This window comes from Salmo salar, chromosome ssa06, assembly GCF_905237065.1.
Source record: "Salmo salar chromosome ssa06, Ssal_v3.1, whole genome shotgun sequence".
NCBI classification, from domain to species: domain Eukaryota; kingdom Metazoa; phylum Chordata; class Actinopteri; order Salmoniformes; family Salmonidae; genus Salmo; species Salmo salar.
In genome coordinates this window covers 27,638,996-27,654,789 of record NC_059447.1, presented here as the reverse complement: position 1 = coordinate 27,654,789, position 15,794 = coordinate 27,638,996, and the positions used below count along the sequence as shown (strand labels likewise).

General features: G+C 42.7%; 1 protein-coding gene across 2 annotated transcripts in view; it reads left to right on the top strand.

Moving 5' to 3' along the window:
* Positions 1-15,794, top strand: part of LOC106606842 (acid-sensing ion channel 2) — a 501,752-nt gene that overhangs the window by 455,162 nt on the left and 30,796 nt on the right. For both annotated transcript variants that reach the window (XM_045720107.1, XM_045720106.1), the window contains one exon: positions 6,195-6,345. In XM_045720107.1, the coding sequence (XP_045576063.1) occupies positions 6,195-6,345 (151 nt within the window). The remainder of the gene's footprint in view (positions 1-6,194; positions 6,346-15,794) is intronic.

The window sequence follows — 15,794 nt, the reverse complement described above, 5'->3', positions numbered from 1 at the left end:
TGTGGTAAGGTGTTAATAGGATGTTGACCTGGTCCTAGCCCTCCCTGTCACTCATACAGTACATCATTACTGTTTCTAGAGACAGAGTGGGTCTGACAAGAAGCTCCAGAGAGAGGATGATGATGATGGTGGTCCCTAATAGACAACCAACAACTTCAGAGGAGGAGAGTTCAGAGCACCATTACCACAGTACATCTGTAGGGGAGCAGTGTTGGGCAGTGCAGATATGCGTTATCTGTGTTATACACACACTCACAGAAACTCACAGACATATCAGGAAAGTTGAAATGACCGCTGGGTAATTAAACGTGATGTTACCTGCGCAGTTAGCTGGCGAGGGTTCAAAGGGAACACTTGAGTGTGTGAATGGTTTGGGCTGATGCTTATTAACTCTAATGTAAGCTCTAATTAGCAGACAGAGATACTTTAGTCAAATGAACCAAGGTCATGCTGACGACCAAAACAACCTGTTTACTGGGATGCTAGTGCATGTTGAATCCCATTCAATCTGCTTTTTGGTCTGTTAGGTTTGGACCAATGTGTTTTGACATTGACAGATTACTGTCTATGCTGGGACATGCTGCTGATGTTGATATTCTCCATTCATGCAGGCTGGGTCCATATTGGTCTCTATACACTCGGGTATTTCTGTCACTATGCTATCAACCGGAGCCATCCCTGGTACAGTTAAGCCCAGTCAGAGATAGACACCGAAACACGGGTACCTGCAAACAAAGAGTGATTTCTCTATGCATATGTATCCCCTGTCTCTGCACTGTGGTTCTGGCAGCTCTTAGCCCCTGATGTATCATTTAGATAGATTCATATTCATATCTGTGGAAGGAGGGAGCTGCTCTACTGAGGAGAAAGGGGTGTCTCATACTCCCTTTCTACCCACATCCTTCTATGACCATAACACTGTCCACCTGGACAATTACTCATGTCCATAGAAGCACTCATACACTGGTCATCAGGGTTGGGGAGTAACGGATTACATAACGATACATTACATTACATTACATTACGATAACTGTAATCTGTTACGTTACCAGCAAAAATATTGTAATCAGATTACAGATACTTTTGAAAAACTAGATGAGGATTTAGAGGATTACTTTTAAATTCAGAAAGGATGTTTGCGGAAAAAAATCTTTGACACTTCTCTTTTCTCAATGACATTCAAATCAGCATTGAAAAAAGGCGCAAGTTTAAGTTTGTTCCACCTGAGCGAGTCTGACCACAAGTCAGAGACCACTATGATGACACACCACATGTGTTTGATGGATCACGGGAAAAGAGCAGGAATAGGCTTTTGTAGGCTACAGTATAAGCTATGTCTTCCAATGGTGCATTTGCTGTTGGCATCCAAAGATTATCACATTTTAATAAACGCAATGAGATAAGGATGACAGCAGTGGTGTAGTCTACGACGATACGGATATAGCTTGTTATTGATATCTACATAGCTCATTGATGTGAATCACGCTGCTGCTCTCTCATTTAGCTATTTGTGCCTTACGGATTGTGGTTGTTGTGGTTGGCTGTTCACAAATCTAAATGTGTATTTGAACCCAATAATGGTTGATTTCAAGAACTTTAAGTTTCCTATAAATCATTGTTTTTGAAACCAGTGGACAGCCAATGAAAAATGTGCTCTTGCAAAAGCTGCATAGTGAGGATCCCAGCCTATGGAATAAAAGTGGGGCTTTTATTGCTCAATCTAATTCATGCTGATAAAAAATATGGACACATGCTCAAACTTGCACACTTTTGATAGACTTAAAGGGGCAATCTGTAGTTGCTACTGTCACACCCTGATCTGGTTCACCTGTCCTTGTGATTGTCTCCACCCCCTCCAGGTGTTGCTTATTATCCCCGGTGTATATATCCCTGTGTTTCCTGTCTCTCTGTGCCAGTTTGTCTTGTTTGCCAAGCCAACCAGCGGTTTTTCTTGCTCCTATTTTTCTCAATCTCTGTTTGTTTCTAAGTCACTGGTTTCGACACTTGCCTGTCCTGACTCCGAACCCGCCTGCCTGACCACTCTGCCTGTTCTGACTACCAGCCTGCCTATTCCCTTGTACTGTTTTGGACTCAGATCTGGTTTCTGACCCCTGCCTGGCCTGACCTCGAGACTGTCTATCTTCTGGTACTGTTTGTACTCTGACCTGGTTTATGAACTCTGGCCTGTCCCCGACCTGCCTTTGGCTACACCCTTTGTTATAATACATTTCGGGGCTCTACCATCTGCCTCTGTCTGCATTTGGGTCTCGCCTTGTGCCCTTGTAGCTGGAAACAGCAGGTTTTTAATGGAAAGTCTACATAGGCGTACAGAGGCCAATTATCAGCAACCATCACTCCTGTGTTCCAATGGCACGTTAGCTAATCCAAGTTTATAATTTTAAAAGGCTAATTGATCATTTAAAAAACCCTTTTGCAATGCTATAGAACTTTTTAGTAGTGCTCAAAGCATGCCATTCCGTGAGCGCAGCATTTTTTTTTCAACTCAAATCAATGAGCCTAATCAGTCCTCAGCACAACAAAATCATAAACAACAGAGTAGGAATGGCTAATAAGTCCTTAGTTTTGGGGTTACATTTTGGCTAATCTCTACTACTATATTTCCAAGTCCTATTCTTGAAGATCAAGGAGGTATTACATTTATTGGAATGACTGGAATTCTGATAGACTTTGGTTTTTAATGTAAAGATATATTTTAATTGTATTATTATATGTAGTAGAAAGTGATGGGTTAGAAGAAGCATACATAACCAACCCATAAAGTAAAATTTAACATCCATATATGGCCAGCTATGTAAACTTTAACATTCATTTATCTTGCAATAGATGTCGTTCAATTGGTAACATACATTTTTGTCTTCTTCTAATGCCTCTTAAGGGGAAAGTAATCTAAAAGTAACTGAATGTAATCAGATTCTATTATTGAGTTTGGGTAATCCAAAAGTTACGTTACTGATTACAATGTTGGACAGGTAAATAGTAACTGTAACGGATGACATTTAGAAAGTAACCTACCCAACCCTGCTGGTCATGGAAAAGCCCTCTATTAGGAAGACTTACAGTGACTTCAGAAAGCATTCATGCCCCTTGACTTATTCCACATGTTGTTGTGTTAAAGCCTGAATTCAAAATGGATTCAATATTTTAAAATATCTCACACATCTACACACAATACCCCATAATGACAAAGTGAAAACATGTTTTTAGAAATGTTTGCAAATGTATTGAAAATGAAATACAGAAATATGTTATTTACATAAGTTTTCCTCTAGGATTTTGCCTGTGCTTAGTGCTATCCTATTACTATTATTCATTTTTTTCTTCCCAATTTTGTCATATCCAAATGCGATCCAATTACGATCTTGTCTCATTGCTGCATCTCCTCAACGGGCTCATGAGAGGCAAAGATCGAGTCATCCGTCCTCCGAAACATGACCCGCAAAACCGCGCTTCTTAACACCCGCCCGCTTAACCCGGAAGCCAGCCGCACCAATGTATCGGAGGAAACTCCGTTCAGCTGACAACCGAAGTCAGCCTACAGGTGGCCAGACAACCACAAGGAGTCGCTAGAGTGCGATGAGCCAAGTACAGCTCCCCTGGCCAAACTTTCCCCTAATCCGGACAACGCAGAGCCAATTGTGCGCCTCCCTATGGGACTCCCGATCATGTCCGGTTATGACACAGCCTGGGATCAAACCCCAGGTTGTAGTGATGCCACAGACCGCTGCGCCACTCGGGAGGCCCCTATTCTATTTACTTTTATCTATAAAAAACTCCCTAGTCGTTGCCGATGACAAGGATAAAATGATGCAGCGATCACCATGGTCGAAGATATGAGTGGTACTCAGTGATGTGTTGTATTGGATTTGCCCCAAACACAACACTTTATATTCAGGACATAAAGTTAATTTCTTTGACACATTTTTTGCAATTTTACTTTTGTGCCTTACTGCAAACAGGATGCATGTTTTGGAATATTTTAATTCTGTACAGGCTTCCTTCTTTTAACTGATATTTAGGTTAGTATTGTGGAGTAACTACAATGTTGTTGATCCATCCTCAGTTTTCAACTATCACAGCCATTAAACTCTGTAACTGTTGGCCTCATGGTGAAATCCTTGAGTGATTTCCTTCTTCACGGCAACTGAGTTAGGAAGAACACCTGTATATTTGTAGTGACTGGGTGTATTGATACGTGTAATAAAAGTGTAATAAATAACTTCACCATGCTCAAACAGATATTCAATGTCTGCTTTTTGTTTTACCCATCTATCAATTGATGCCCTTCTTTGTGAGGCATTGGAAAATCTCCCTGGTCTTTGCGGTTGAATCTGTGTTTGAAATTTACTGCTCAACTGAGGGACCTTATGGACAATTGTATGTGTGGGGTACAGAGATGAGGTAGTCATCCAAAAATCATGTTAAACACAATTATTGCACACAGAGTGAGTGCAACTTATTATGTGACTTGCTAACTTGTTAAGCAAATTTGTACTCCTCAACTTATTTTGGATTGCCATAACAAAAGGGTTGAATACAATATTGACATTTCAGCTTTTCATTTTTAATTATTTAGTAAACATTTTTAATTACTTAGTAAACATTACTTAGTAAACATTCCACTAAGACATTATGTGGTATTGTGTGTGGGCCAGTGACACAAAATCTTAATGTAACCATTTTAAATTCAGGCTGTAACCCAACAAAATGAGGAAAAAGTCAAGGGGTGTGAATACTTTCTGAAGGGGCACTGTATCCGTAACCATTCTGAGCTCACAGAACCACACTGATCCCAGACCGGAACATAGAAGAGCAGGTAGGCCACCACTGCTTCTATCCAATAAGAAGGCTTGGAGTGTGTGACCTTGATTATGATCAAACAACATTCTATTCTTCAGTCCTTCTCTGATTGGTGAGGGAAAGGAAGGTGGGCTGAGGGTTGTTATGGTGATTATTGCCCACGAGCAGGGACCTCCCAACACCCATCTAATTTACGTTTGCATCTTTTACACACCTGTCTCTAAATAAGCTGCTCTGATTCTGCATTTTACGGCAGTCTGTTATTCATATAAACCTCAAAGTCGTTATCTAGCACAGTGGTGTGACATATAACTGTGCCGATTTGTTTGATTGAGTGGGGGGCAAAAGTTCAGTTATTACCTAGAAAAATCGGAGCTTTCCCTATGCATTCCTTATCATTATGGCATCTCAACGGTTTTCCTTGAACTGTTAACAATGTACTGAAAATGGGGATGGCGAATGCAGGTTTTTCCTCCCACGAACTCCATGCCACTAATGGCAGAGTGAGCACCGCTTTTAAGTGATTACAGGGTAAAGTGCCCATGCTTTTTTCAAGTCTCTGCCACTACTTTCCTTTAAAGCCTAATCTGGCCCTATTTTACCCAATATAGGAGCTGAAAAGTGCTTTCTCCACCTGACCGGAGCAGAGCGGAGCTGCAGAAAGCCTGTTATTAGCTGTCCTTCAGAGAGCCAGGGCTCCACAGCCTTTAATGCTTCTGCTCATCCAGCCACTTGAAGGGAGGGGGAACAACAGCCACATGCTCCATTACACTGAAATGATAGGATTTGTCTCCAATGTGGCCCATTGCCGTCCCGTAAAGTGTATGCTCGTAAACACATTTTTTAAAAGCACAAGGTGCCTCTTCCAATTGTTGGTAATCATAGGAGAATGTGTTAGAAGGTTGTTGTGTGCCATTGAGATTGATCATGGATTTCTATCAAGGGCAACCAAGGGACAAATCAACATTTTGTGTTCCTAGTCTCCACATGAATCCTTAATACTTAACTTTTGTTCCAGGCTCTGTTGTTGTCATTTGAGTTTGCCTGTAGGGTGTTCCAATCATTATCATATCTAGTTCAGCTTGCTGATTTCTTAATGCATTTAGAAGGCTATAAGGACAGTTCTTCCCTAAACCGCCTCAGGGAATGTCATGGTACCAGTTTATGATTAGTTAATGTATCGGTCCACCTCCTGATGTCCACCAGCCTGTGTACATAACATGGTCAGTACTAACTTCTGCTCTCTCTCTCTCTCTCTCTCTCTCTCTCTCTCTCTCTCTCTCTCTCTCTCTCTCTCTCTCTCTCTCTCTCTCTCTCTCTCTCTCTCTCTCTCTCTCTCTCTCTCTCTCTTTCTCTCTCTCTCTCTCTCTTTGCAGGTGTTCACCAGGTATGGGAAGTGTTACATGTTCAACGCAGCGGAGGAGGGGAAGACGCTGCGGACCACCATGAAGGGAGGGACGGGGAACGGCCTGGAGATTATGCTGGACATCCAGCAGGACGAGTACCTACCCGTGTGGGGCGACACAGGTAGGCCCAACTACACCATACCTGACCCTCTCCATCCAAATCACAATGTATCCATGTGGAGGGTGTTCAATCTGACTATGTGGAGTTGACAACTGGTGTCCACCAAGGTTATATTCTATGTCCTGTGCTTTTCACCATTTATATAAATTCTGCCCAGAATGTATTGACTTGCTGTCAAATAACAGCTCAAGCCAGGATGTGCTTTTCCTTTCAGATTTGGAAGCGATGCCATTCCTTTATCAGTTTCCTCACGATTTGTTGTTCATAGTGGAAGAAGCCCTGTTAGTTGTTCAGATAGTCTTGTGTAGGAGGGAGCTTGCTGCCTGACCTGTTAGCTGCACAATGAGCCTCAACAATGAGCCTCAACCTGCATGGAAGTGAAGGCTGGGGAGTTGTTGAAGCACAGCATCAAGCCAAGTCATGGGCCCTCTAGCAGACAGACTCGATTTACTCTCCATATATAGAACATGTATCATGCAGAGAGCCTGTTTATTTCCCCCGATCAATTATCCACATGTTCTTCTCAGATTAGCAGTGGGGCACATAGGCTTGTCCTCAGCTTTCCCTTCCCATCACTGGTGTGTTTAAGTCTGTTGTGATAAGGCAGAGGCTAAGTCGCTATACAGAGGGGCATCTAGCAGCACAGTGAGAGTGCAGAGCTCTTTGTAGAGTCTCCTAGTAGGATGGAGGGCCCTGGATGGTGCCCTTGTTTATCCCTCTGTGTGTCTGTACGGATTAATTAGCACATAACCAGCTGGCTCAGTCCTGTCAGCAGATAACAGGGGGCTCAGAACTTCCTACTCAGAGCTTCCTCCTTGCAGCTTCCTCCTCACAGCTTCCTCCTCACAGCTTCCACCTCACAGAGAAGCAGGGCCTCAGTGCCTTTAGAGACTTAAATCAAGACCATTGGCTCCTAAGCAGAGGCACCGGACACACTGGAAACACCGGGCACACCAGACAAACCGGACACAACGGACATACCGGACATATTAGACACACGGAACAGGGCTCCTACCTCAGCCTTTTTATTATTTTTCTCCCTCCCTATTTCTCTCCACCTCTCCTCTCACCCTCACCTCTCTCTCCACCCCTCCTCTCACCCTCTCCTCTCTGTCTGCCTGGCAAAGGCCTCCAGTCAATCAGAGCTGCACCGTCTCCATGGTCAGGTTTGTGGCTAACTGCATCCTGGGAGCTTTAGAGGGTAGAGAGGTGGCTTGTTTTGTTGCCATACTGTCATGTCTGTAGTACAGAGGAAGTGGACAGTATCAGGATAGAACCATGGAGGAAGAGGGGGTGTTGACATTTGGCATGGGATGTTTATTGATCTGAAGAAGGGAACTCTTGTCTTTTTGGTTCCTGGTTATTTTACTGTCAGCTGGGGGCAGTCAAAATCCACAGAGTTTCCTGGGCCCAGTTTTTAAAAAGTTATCTATCTAGATTTTTCCTATTGGATAGAATTAAATGCAAAGAAATGGAATGAATAGAATGGGCCCCATTCAAGTCAATGATTTGTCTTTTCAATTAATTATATTTCTATGCATTTAATCCTATCCGATAGGTCCAAATCCAGATAATTAAAAAAGAACTGGGCTGTGTTCTTCATCTGGATTGGATGAGCATCAACAGAAGCACAGTACAGATGTAGAATCTTAATTTGAGCCAGTTTTCTACAGCAGGAAAATGATCTTGCAGCAACAGAAAATGCAAAGTATTATGTGGATTAGAATTAATTTACTTTTTTGTAGGGGTTGATACATTTTTTGTAAGGGCAAATCAAGTCTGACATTTTAAAGTTGAAATTACAAACTTTAGAAGCCTTTTTAAACATTGAATATACTACAAGTTTACATTTCCTACTGTGCAACAAAAGAGTGATCAAATGAAGATCCTACATCTGTAGTGTAAAGTCATTCTTGCCTTTTTCATTTATATTAATTTGTCTAGATTGATTAAAAAAAATTATGACAACAATCACTTTATTAGTCATTAACGTATACAACCCAACTCGTTTGCTATTACACTTAACTACAGATGTGCTATCTTAATTTGATCACCAGCGTAGGTGTGTGCGATGTTTTAGAAATAGATATGCAGTTGCCTAGATACACTACAACTCACATTGGCATCAAGATTGCTCGGTGGATGAAATAATGAGAGCTTTAGATTGTCTCTCTCATTTCCTCTCATACAGTAGCTGTCTTCGAGGGGCTGATCTCTCAAGTGCATCTTAAATATTTGCAGCGTTGTCAAGTGGAATTCAATGACGACTTGTCAAGTGATTAGGACCTCATCGAAGTCATTTTCTCCAACCATTTACTTTAACAAACATTTGAATAACTTTCATGTGAATTTAAAGAGAGATTTGCTGCAGGCGGAGTGCTAACCTCCAGCTCCACTTCTCCACTGTGTGTCTGATGAAATTCATTGGCTTCACCCCAAATGGCACCCTATTCCCTGTACAGTGCACTACTTTGGGCCCTGCTCAAAAGTAGTGCACGATAAAGGGAATCGGGTGCCATTTGGGACTCAGCCATTGTACTTGACCTCTGGCTTCTCCAATACCACACACTTTGTTATTGTTCATTGTCCTCAGACAGAAACACATAACATATGAGAAGTATGCACAGAGCTGCTATTGATTTTGACCTAAGATTTTTCCCAGGGTGCATAATACAGTATCAACACTTACTACAACCACCTTTCACAGTATCAACAGGCTTCTTCTGTTGTTTCCAATCAATGTATTCCTTTTTTCGCTGTACTTTCTTAAGTCCTTATCGAACACAACGCAATCTTGGCCGTGTTTGTGTGGGATGTTGTATGGATTGTCTCTGTCTGCAAGAGGTCAACTGGAGTTCAGATTAGAAAGTGGAAGAGCCAGGAGTTTTCTCACTCTTCTCTTGATCTGAAGACTTGTTATCTCATTCTGCCGTTGGGTTAACTACTGCATTTTTGCAGGAGTTGGGAGTAAAACACTCAGCAGTTCACATCAGACTGTGAGGTTATTACACTGCACTGAACAAAAATATAAACGCAATATTTAAAGTGTTTTTTTTACCTTTATTTAACTAGGCAAGTCAGTTAAGAACAAATGATTATTTACAATGACGGCCTACCAGAAGGCAAAAGGCCTCCTGCGGGGATGGGGGCTGGGATTAAAAATATAAAATAAAGATATAGGACAAAACACACATCACAACACTATATTTTTATTATTTATTTTAATTTTCTTTAACAAGGCAAGTCAGTTAAGAACAAATTCTTATTTACAATGACGGCCTACACCGGCCAAACCCGGACAACGCTGGGCCAATTGTGCACCTCCCTATGGGACTCCCAATCACGGCTGGTTGTGATACAGTCTGGATTCAAACCAAGGTGTCTGTAGTGATGCCTCAAGCACTGCAATTCAGTGCCTTAGACCGCTGTGCCACTCGGGAGCCACTATATAAAGAGAGACCTGAGATCTTTTCATGTTGTGTTGCTACAGCATGGTAGCAACTGTCTGGTTCACCTAGGGGTCATGAAAAGGGTTGTACCAAAATGTTTGATGTATTAGAATAATTGATTATGCTTATGTTTTATTAATAGAAGGGGAGGGGTTATAAGACCCCTCCCTCCTTACATTTATAGGGTCCTAGACTACAGATTAACAATATATATATTCGTTATATAGTTTTAGAATTGTTCCACAGTTGTTTGCTCTTTCTCTCTCTCTCTCTCTTATAAAGAAGACCCCTCTTAGAAATGTGTGACTGAGACAGAACTCTACAGGGGAGTGTGGGAGATAAGAGACTACTCAGACATTCCACAATAAATCAACTTTGGGGAGGGGCCATTTATTGCCTAGCTTTTAGATAAACACTGAAACTCTATGTTTGTATAGCTATGGATGCAGGGTTTTGGTCTCAGGAGTAAAAAGGTAATGACGTAGTCAGTGATATCACTAAGGTGGGACTTCGGTTTAATAAAACAACTTGAGACCTTTTGTTTGATGCAGATCTTACTCAGAAACATGCGTGCTATGTTCCTTTTTGTCAACTTCTGTCTGCAATTGCATTAATAAAGGTTTTTGAATGATTTAATTAAAGATATTGTCATAATGCTAATTTCACCAATGAACCAATGATTGACAAGGAAAGACGTAAGGAACGAACCCTAACACAACACAACATGAAAACAACATGGTAGCAACACAACATGGCAGCAGCACAACATGGTAGCAGAACAACATGGTAGCAGCACAAAACATGGTACAAACATTATTGGGCACAGATAACAGCACAAAGGGCAAGAAGGTAGAGACAACAATGCATCACGCAAAGCAGCCACAACTGTCAGTAAGAGTGTCCATGATAGAGTCTTTGAATGAAGAGATGGAGATAAAACGGTCCAGTTTGAGTGTTTGTTGCAGCTCGTTCCAGTTGCTAGCTGCAGCAAACTGAAAAGACGAGCGACCCATGGATGTGTGTGCTTTGGGGACCTTTAACAGAATGTGACTGGCAGAACGGGTGTTGTATGTGGAGGATTTATTTACATCCATGTTAGTGGGCATTTCTCCTTTGCCAAGATAATCCATCCTCCTGACAGGTGTGGCATATCAAGAAGCTGATTAAACAGCATGATCATTACACAGGTGCACCTTATACAGGGGACAATAAAAGACCACTCTAAAATGTGCAGTTTTGTCACACAACCCAATACCACTGATGTCCAACCGGCCTCACAACTGCAGACCCTGTGTAACCATGCCAGCCCAGGACCTCCACATCCGGCTTCTTCACCAGCGGGATCACCTGAGAGCAGCCACCCAGATTGCTGATGAAACTGTGGGTTTGCACAACCGAAGACTTTCTGCAAAAACTGTCAGAAACTGTCTCAGGGTAGCTCATCTGCATGCTTGTCATCTTCACCAGGGTCTTTACCTGACTGCAGTTCGGTGTTGTAACCGACTTCAGTGGTAAATTCTCACCTTCGATGACCACTGGCACACTGGAGAATTGTGCTCTTCATGGATGAATCCTGGTTTCAACTGTACTGGGCAGATGGCAGACAGCATGTATGGCATTGTGTGGGCGAGCGGGTTGCTGATGTCAACGTTGTGAACAGAGTGCATCATGGTGGCAGTGGGGTTATGTTATGGGCAGGCATAAGCTACGGACAATGAACACAATTGCATTTTATCGATGGATTGAATGCAGAGATACTGTGATGAGATCCTGAGGCCCATTGTGGTGCCATTCATCCGCCGCCATCACATCATGTTTCAGCATGATAATGGACGGCCCCATGTTGCAGGGATCTCTACACAATTCCTGGAAGCTGAAAATGCCCCAGTTATTCCATGGCCTGTATACACACCAGACATGTCACCCATTGAGCATGCGCTGGATCGACGTGTACGACAGCATGTCCATATCTCCCCAATATCCAGCAACTTTGCAAAGCCATTGAAGAGGAGTGGGACAGCATTCCATAGGCCACAATAAACAGCCTGATCAACTCTATGCGAAGGAGATGTGTCACACTGCATGAGGCAAATGGTGGTCACACCAGACACTGACTGGTTTTCTGATCCACACCCCTAACCATTTTTTTAAGGTATCTGTGACCAACAGATGCATACCTGTATTCCCAGTCATGTGAAATCCATAGATTAGGGTCTAATGAATTTATTTCAACTGACAGATTTTCTTATATGAACTGTAACTCAGTAAAATGTTTGAAATTGTTGCATTTTAGGTTTATATTTTTTTTCAGTGTAGATTCCACTAGACTAACAGTCATTTAAATGCTTTCTTTTACCTGAAATGTTCTTGATCAAACATACAGTTGAAGTCGGAAGTTTACATACACTTAGGTTGGAGTCATTAAAACTCGTTTTTCAACCACTCCACAAATTTCTTGTTAACAAACTATAGTTTTGGCAAGTCGGTTAGGACATCTACTTTGTGCATGACACAAGTAATTTTTCCAACAATTGTTTACAGACAGATTATTTCACTTATAATTCACTGTATCACAATTCCAGTGGGTCAGAAGTTTACATACACTAAGTTGACTGTGCCTTTAAACAGCTTGATAAAATCCAGAAAATGATGTCATGACTTCAGAAGCTTCTGATAGGCTAATTGACATAATTTAAGTCAATTGGAGGTGTACCTGTGGATGTATTTCAAGGCCTACCTTCAAACTCAGTGCCTCTTTACTTGACATCATGGGAAATTCAAAAGAAATGTGTAGACCTCTACAAGTCTGGTTCATCCTTGGGAGAAATTTCCAAACACCTGAAGGTACCAGGTTCATCTGTACAAACAATAGTACGCAAGTATTAACACCATGGGACCACGCAGCCGTCATACCGTTCAGGAAGGAGACACGTTCTGTCTCCTGGAGATGAACGTACTTTGGTGTGAAAAGTGCAAATCAATCCCAGAACAACAGCAAAGGACCTTGTTCTAAGTACCCTTGAAGAGGTTATGGTAGTAGGTGCCAGGCACACCGGTTTGAGTGTGTCAAGAAATACAGCGCTGCTGGGTTTTTCATGCTCAACAGTTTCCCGTGTGTATCAAGAATGGTCCACCACCCAAAGGACATCCGGCAAACTTGACACAACTGTGGGAAGCATTGGAGTCAACGTGGGCCAGCATCCCTGTGGAAAGCTTTCGACACCTTGTAGAGTCCATGCCCTGACAAACTGAGGCTGTTCTGTGGGCAAAAGTGGGTGTAACTCAATGTTAGGAAGGTGTTCCTAATGTTTGTACACTCACTGTATGTGATCGTATACAGCCTCATAGTGATTGAGTTAACATTGATACACACTCTCATGACTCTATCCTGACTCCCATCTGAATCATTGGATACTGTTGGAGAGTATAGATTAGCCCCGGCCTTCATTTGTAACCATGGAAGAGAAGTCCTTGACTTTGATTTCTCTCTCATCTTTTCACAGACGAGCCAGGACAATTTTCTCCACCTCTTTCTCTCTCTATAACGCTCCATCCCTTTCTCACTCCATGTTCTTTCTCCCAGTTCTCTCATGCTGCTATATCTTTCTCCTTCTGTCCTACCTCTGTTTTCCCTTTCTCTCTGTCTCTTCGATTAGATTCTGATTCTCCATTGAGTTGTTTAGATTCTGATTCCTCATTGAGTTGTTTAGATTCTGATTCTCTAATGAGTTGTTTAGATTCTGATTCTCCATTGAGTTGTTTAGATTCTGATTCTCCATTGAGTTGTTTAGATTCTGATTCTCCATTGAGTTGTTTAGATTCTGATTCTCCATTGAGTTATTTAGATTTTCCCTTCAGAATGCCGCCAAACTTCATTGGATTCACAGCTAATGAACGTGAATCATTACCTTTGGTGTTCAGAGGATCCTCGGCAGTAATACCCCTCTCCCCACTCTCTTTCTCTCTCTCTCTGTATCCTTTCTCCCACTAACAACCTGTCATCATCATCTCAGATATCCACCATGTTAGAAAAAAGAGGAGAGTGGAACTTCAAACAGAACCTAACACATGTTGTAGTTCTAAGGGCCCTTCTCTCTCTGCTCTGTCTAATTAATTCAGCACTCTCAGGCTTCTCAACAGACTCATGGTGCTGTGAGGCCTCCCGAACACAACATGAGGTTGTTTATTCAACAATAGGTCAGACAGCGGGTGTGATCCACACTGGAGTGGAAAATACTCCTCCGATGCCTTTTTGGTGATTCTTGGTGATAATACACATTGACTTGTGCGAGCGTGTGTGTGGAAACTTGACCATGAAACACCCGTTTACATGAATGTCCAAATGATCAATGTTACTCATCACAGGCAACATGGAACAGCAGGCGTATTTCTAGAAGGAGGACAGTGTAGTGTCAAACTTTCTGCCTGATCAAACACAAGTGGCTGGATCAGATAGGCTACAGCATGACAGATTGGCTGGGTAGTGGGAGTGGGGGTCCGGAGCTGTGGTGTATGGCAGTTGGCAAACCCTCTGGCTGTGTGGGAGGTGTGTGAGAAGTGGAGGGAGGGAGTTGTGAGGGGTGGAGGTAGGGAGGTGTGTGAGGGGTGGAGGGAGGGAGGGAGGGAATGTAATGTCTGTGATGGAATAGCAGAAACAAGGTTGACCCCGGGCTATGTGGGAGATGTGAACCCCTGGCAGCAGGGGCCCACACAAGATTAGATGTGACTGTTCTTATTTGATTTCATACACACATTCGTGGACACACACACACATACACACTATCTCTGTCTTTCTTTCTCTCTCTTTCTCTCTCTCACACACTCTCAGCCCGTTTTCTTCCTCTGCAACGACTGATTCTCTGATTCCCCTCTGCTCCGTGATTTGTCATTTCAGCCGGAGATGGAATCACAGCTGATGCCCTGAGAGGAAGGCAAATGAAATACCACAGTCATTTATTTAGGAAGTCCCACCCAAATACATTACCTGTGGAAACGATGGTGATAAGAATGATGATGGTGGTACAGATGATGATTATTTCAATCTAACCTTCAGGGGTTATCACACTTTCTATCTGTCCATCTCATTCAGATCAAATCTGGTGATGGTGATTCGTTGTGTTGGTGATGGACTGTACAGTAAACTCACATAGCAGTGTGTGTTGATGCTCACATAACCCCTGTCCGCTATTCTCTCCCATCTAAATTAGTATTTCAAAAAGAATATACATTTTCCTCATAATGTACATGACACCACCATGATTACCCATCCATCCAACACGGCCCCATCTACATCGTCCCCCTCTTCAAAGGGGGGGACACTCTTGACCCAAACTGCTACAGACCTACATCTATCCTACCCTGCCTTTCTAAAGTCTTCGAAAGCCAAGTCAACAAACAGATTACTGACCATTTCGAATCCCACCGCACCTTCTCCGCTATGCAATCTGGTTTCAGAGCTGGTCATGGGTGCACCTCAGCCACGCTCAAGGTCCTAAATGATATCTTTACCACCATCGATAAGAAACAATACTGTGCAGCCGTATTCATTGACCTGGCCAAGGCTTTCGACTCTGTCAATCGCCATATCCTCATCGGCAGACTCAATAGCCCTTGGTTTCTCAAATGATTGCCTCGCCTGGTACACCAACTACTTCTCTGATAAAGTTCAGTGTGTCAAATCGGATGGCCTGTTGTCCGGGCCTCTGGCAGTCTCTATGGGGGTGCCACAGGGTTCAATTCTTGGGCCGACTCTTTTCTCTGTATACATCAATGATGTCGCTCTTGCTGCTGGTGAGTCTCTGATCCACCTCTACGCAGACGACACCATTCTGTATACTTCTAGCCCTTCTTTGGACACTGTGTTAACTAACCTCTAGACGAGCTTCAATGCCATACAACTCTCCTTCTGTGGCCTCCAACTGCTCTTTAATACAAGTAAAACTAAATGCATGCTCTTCAACCGATCGCTGCCTGCACCTGCCCGCCCGTCCAGCATCACTA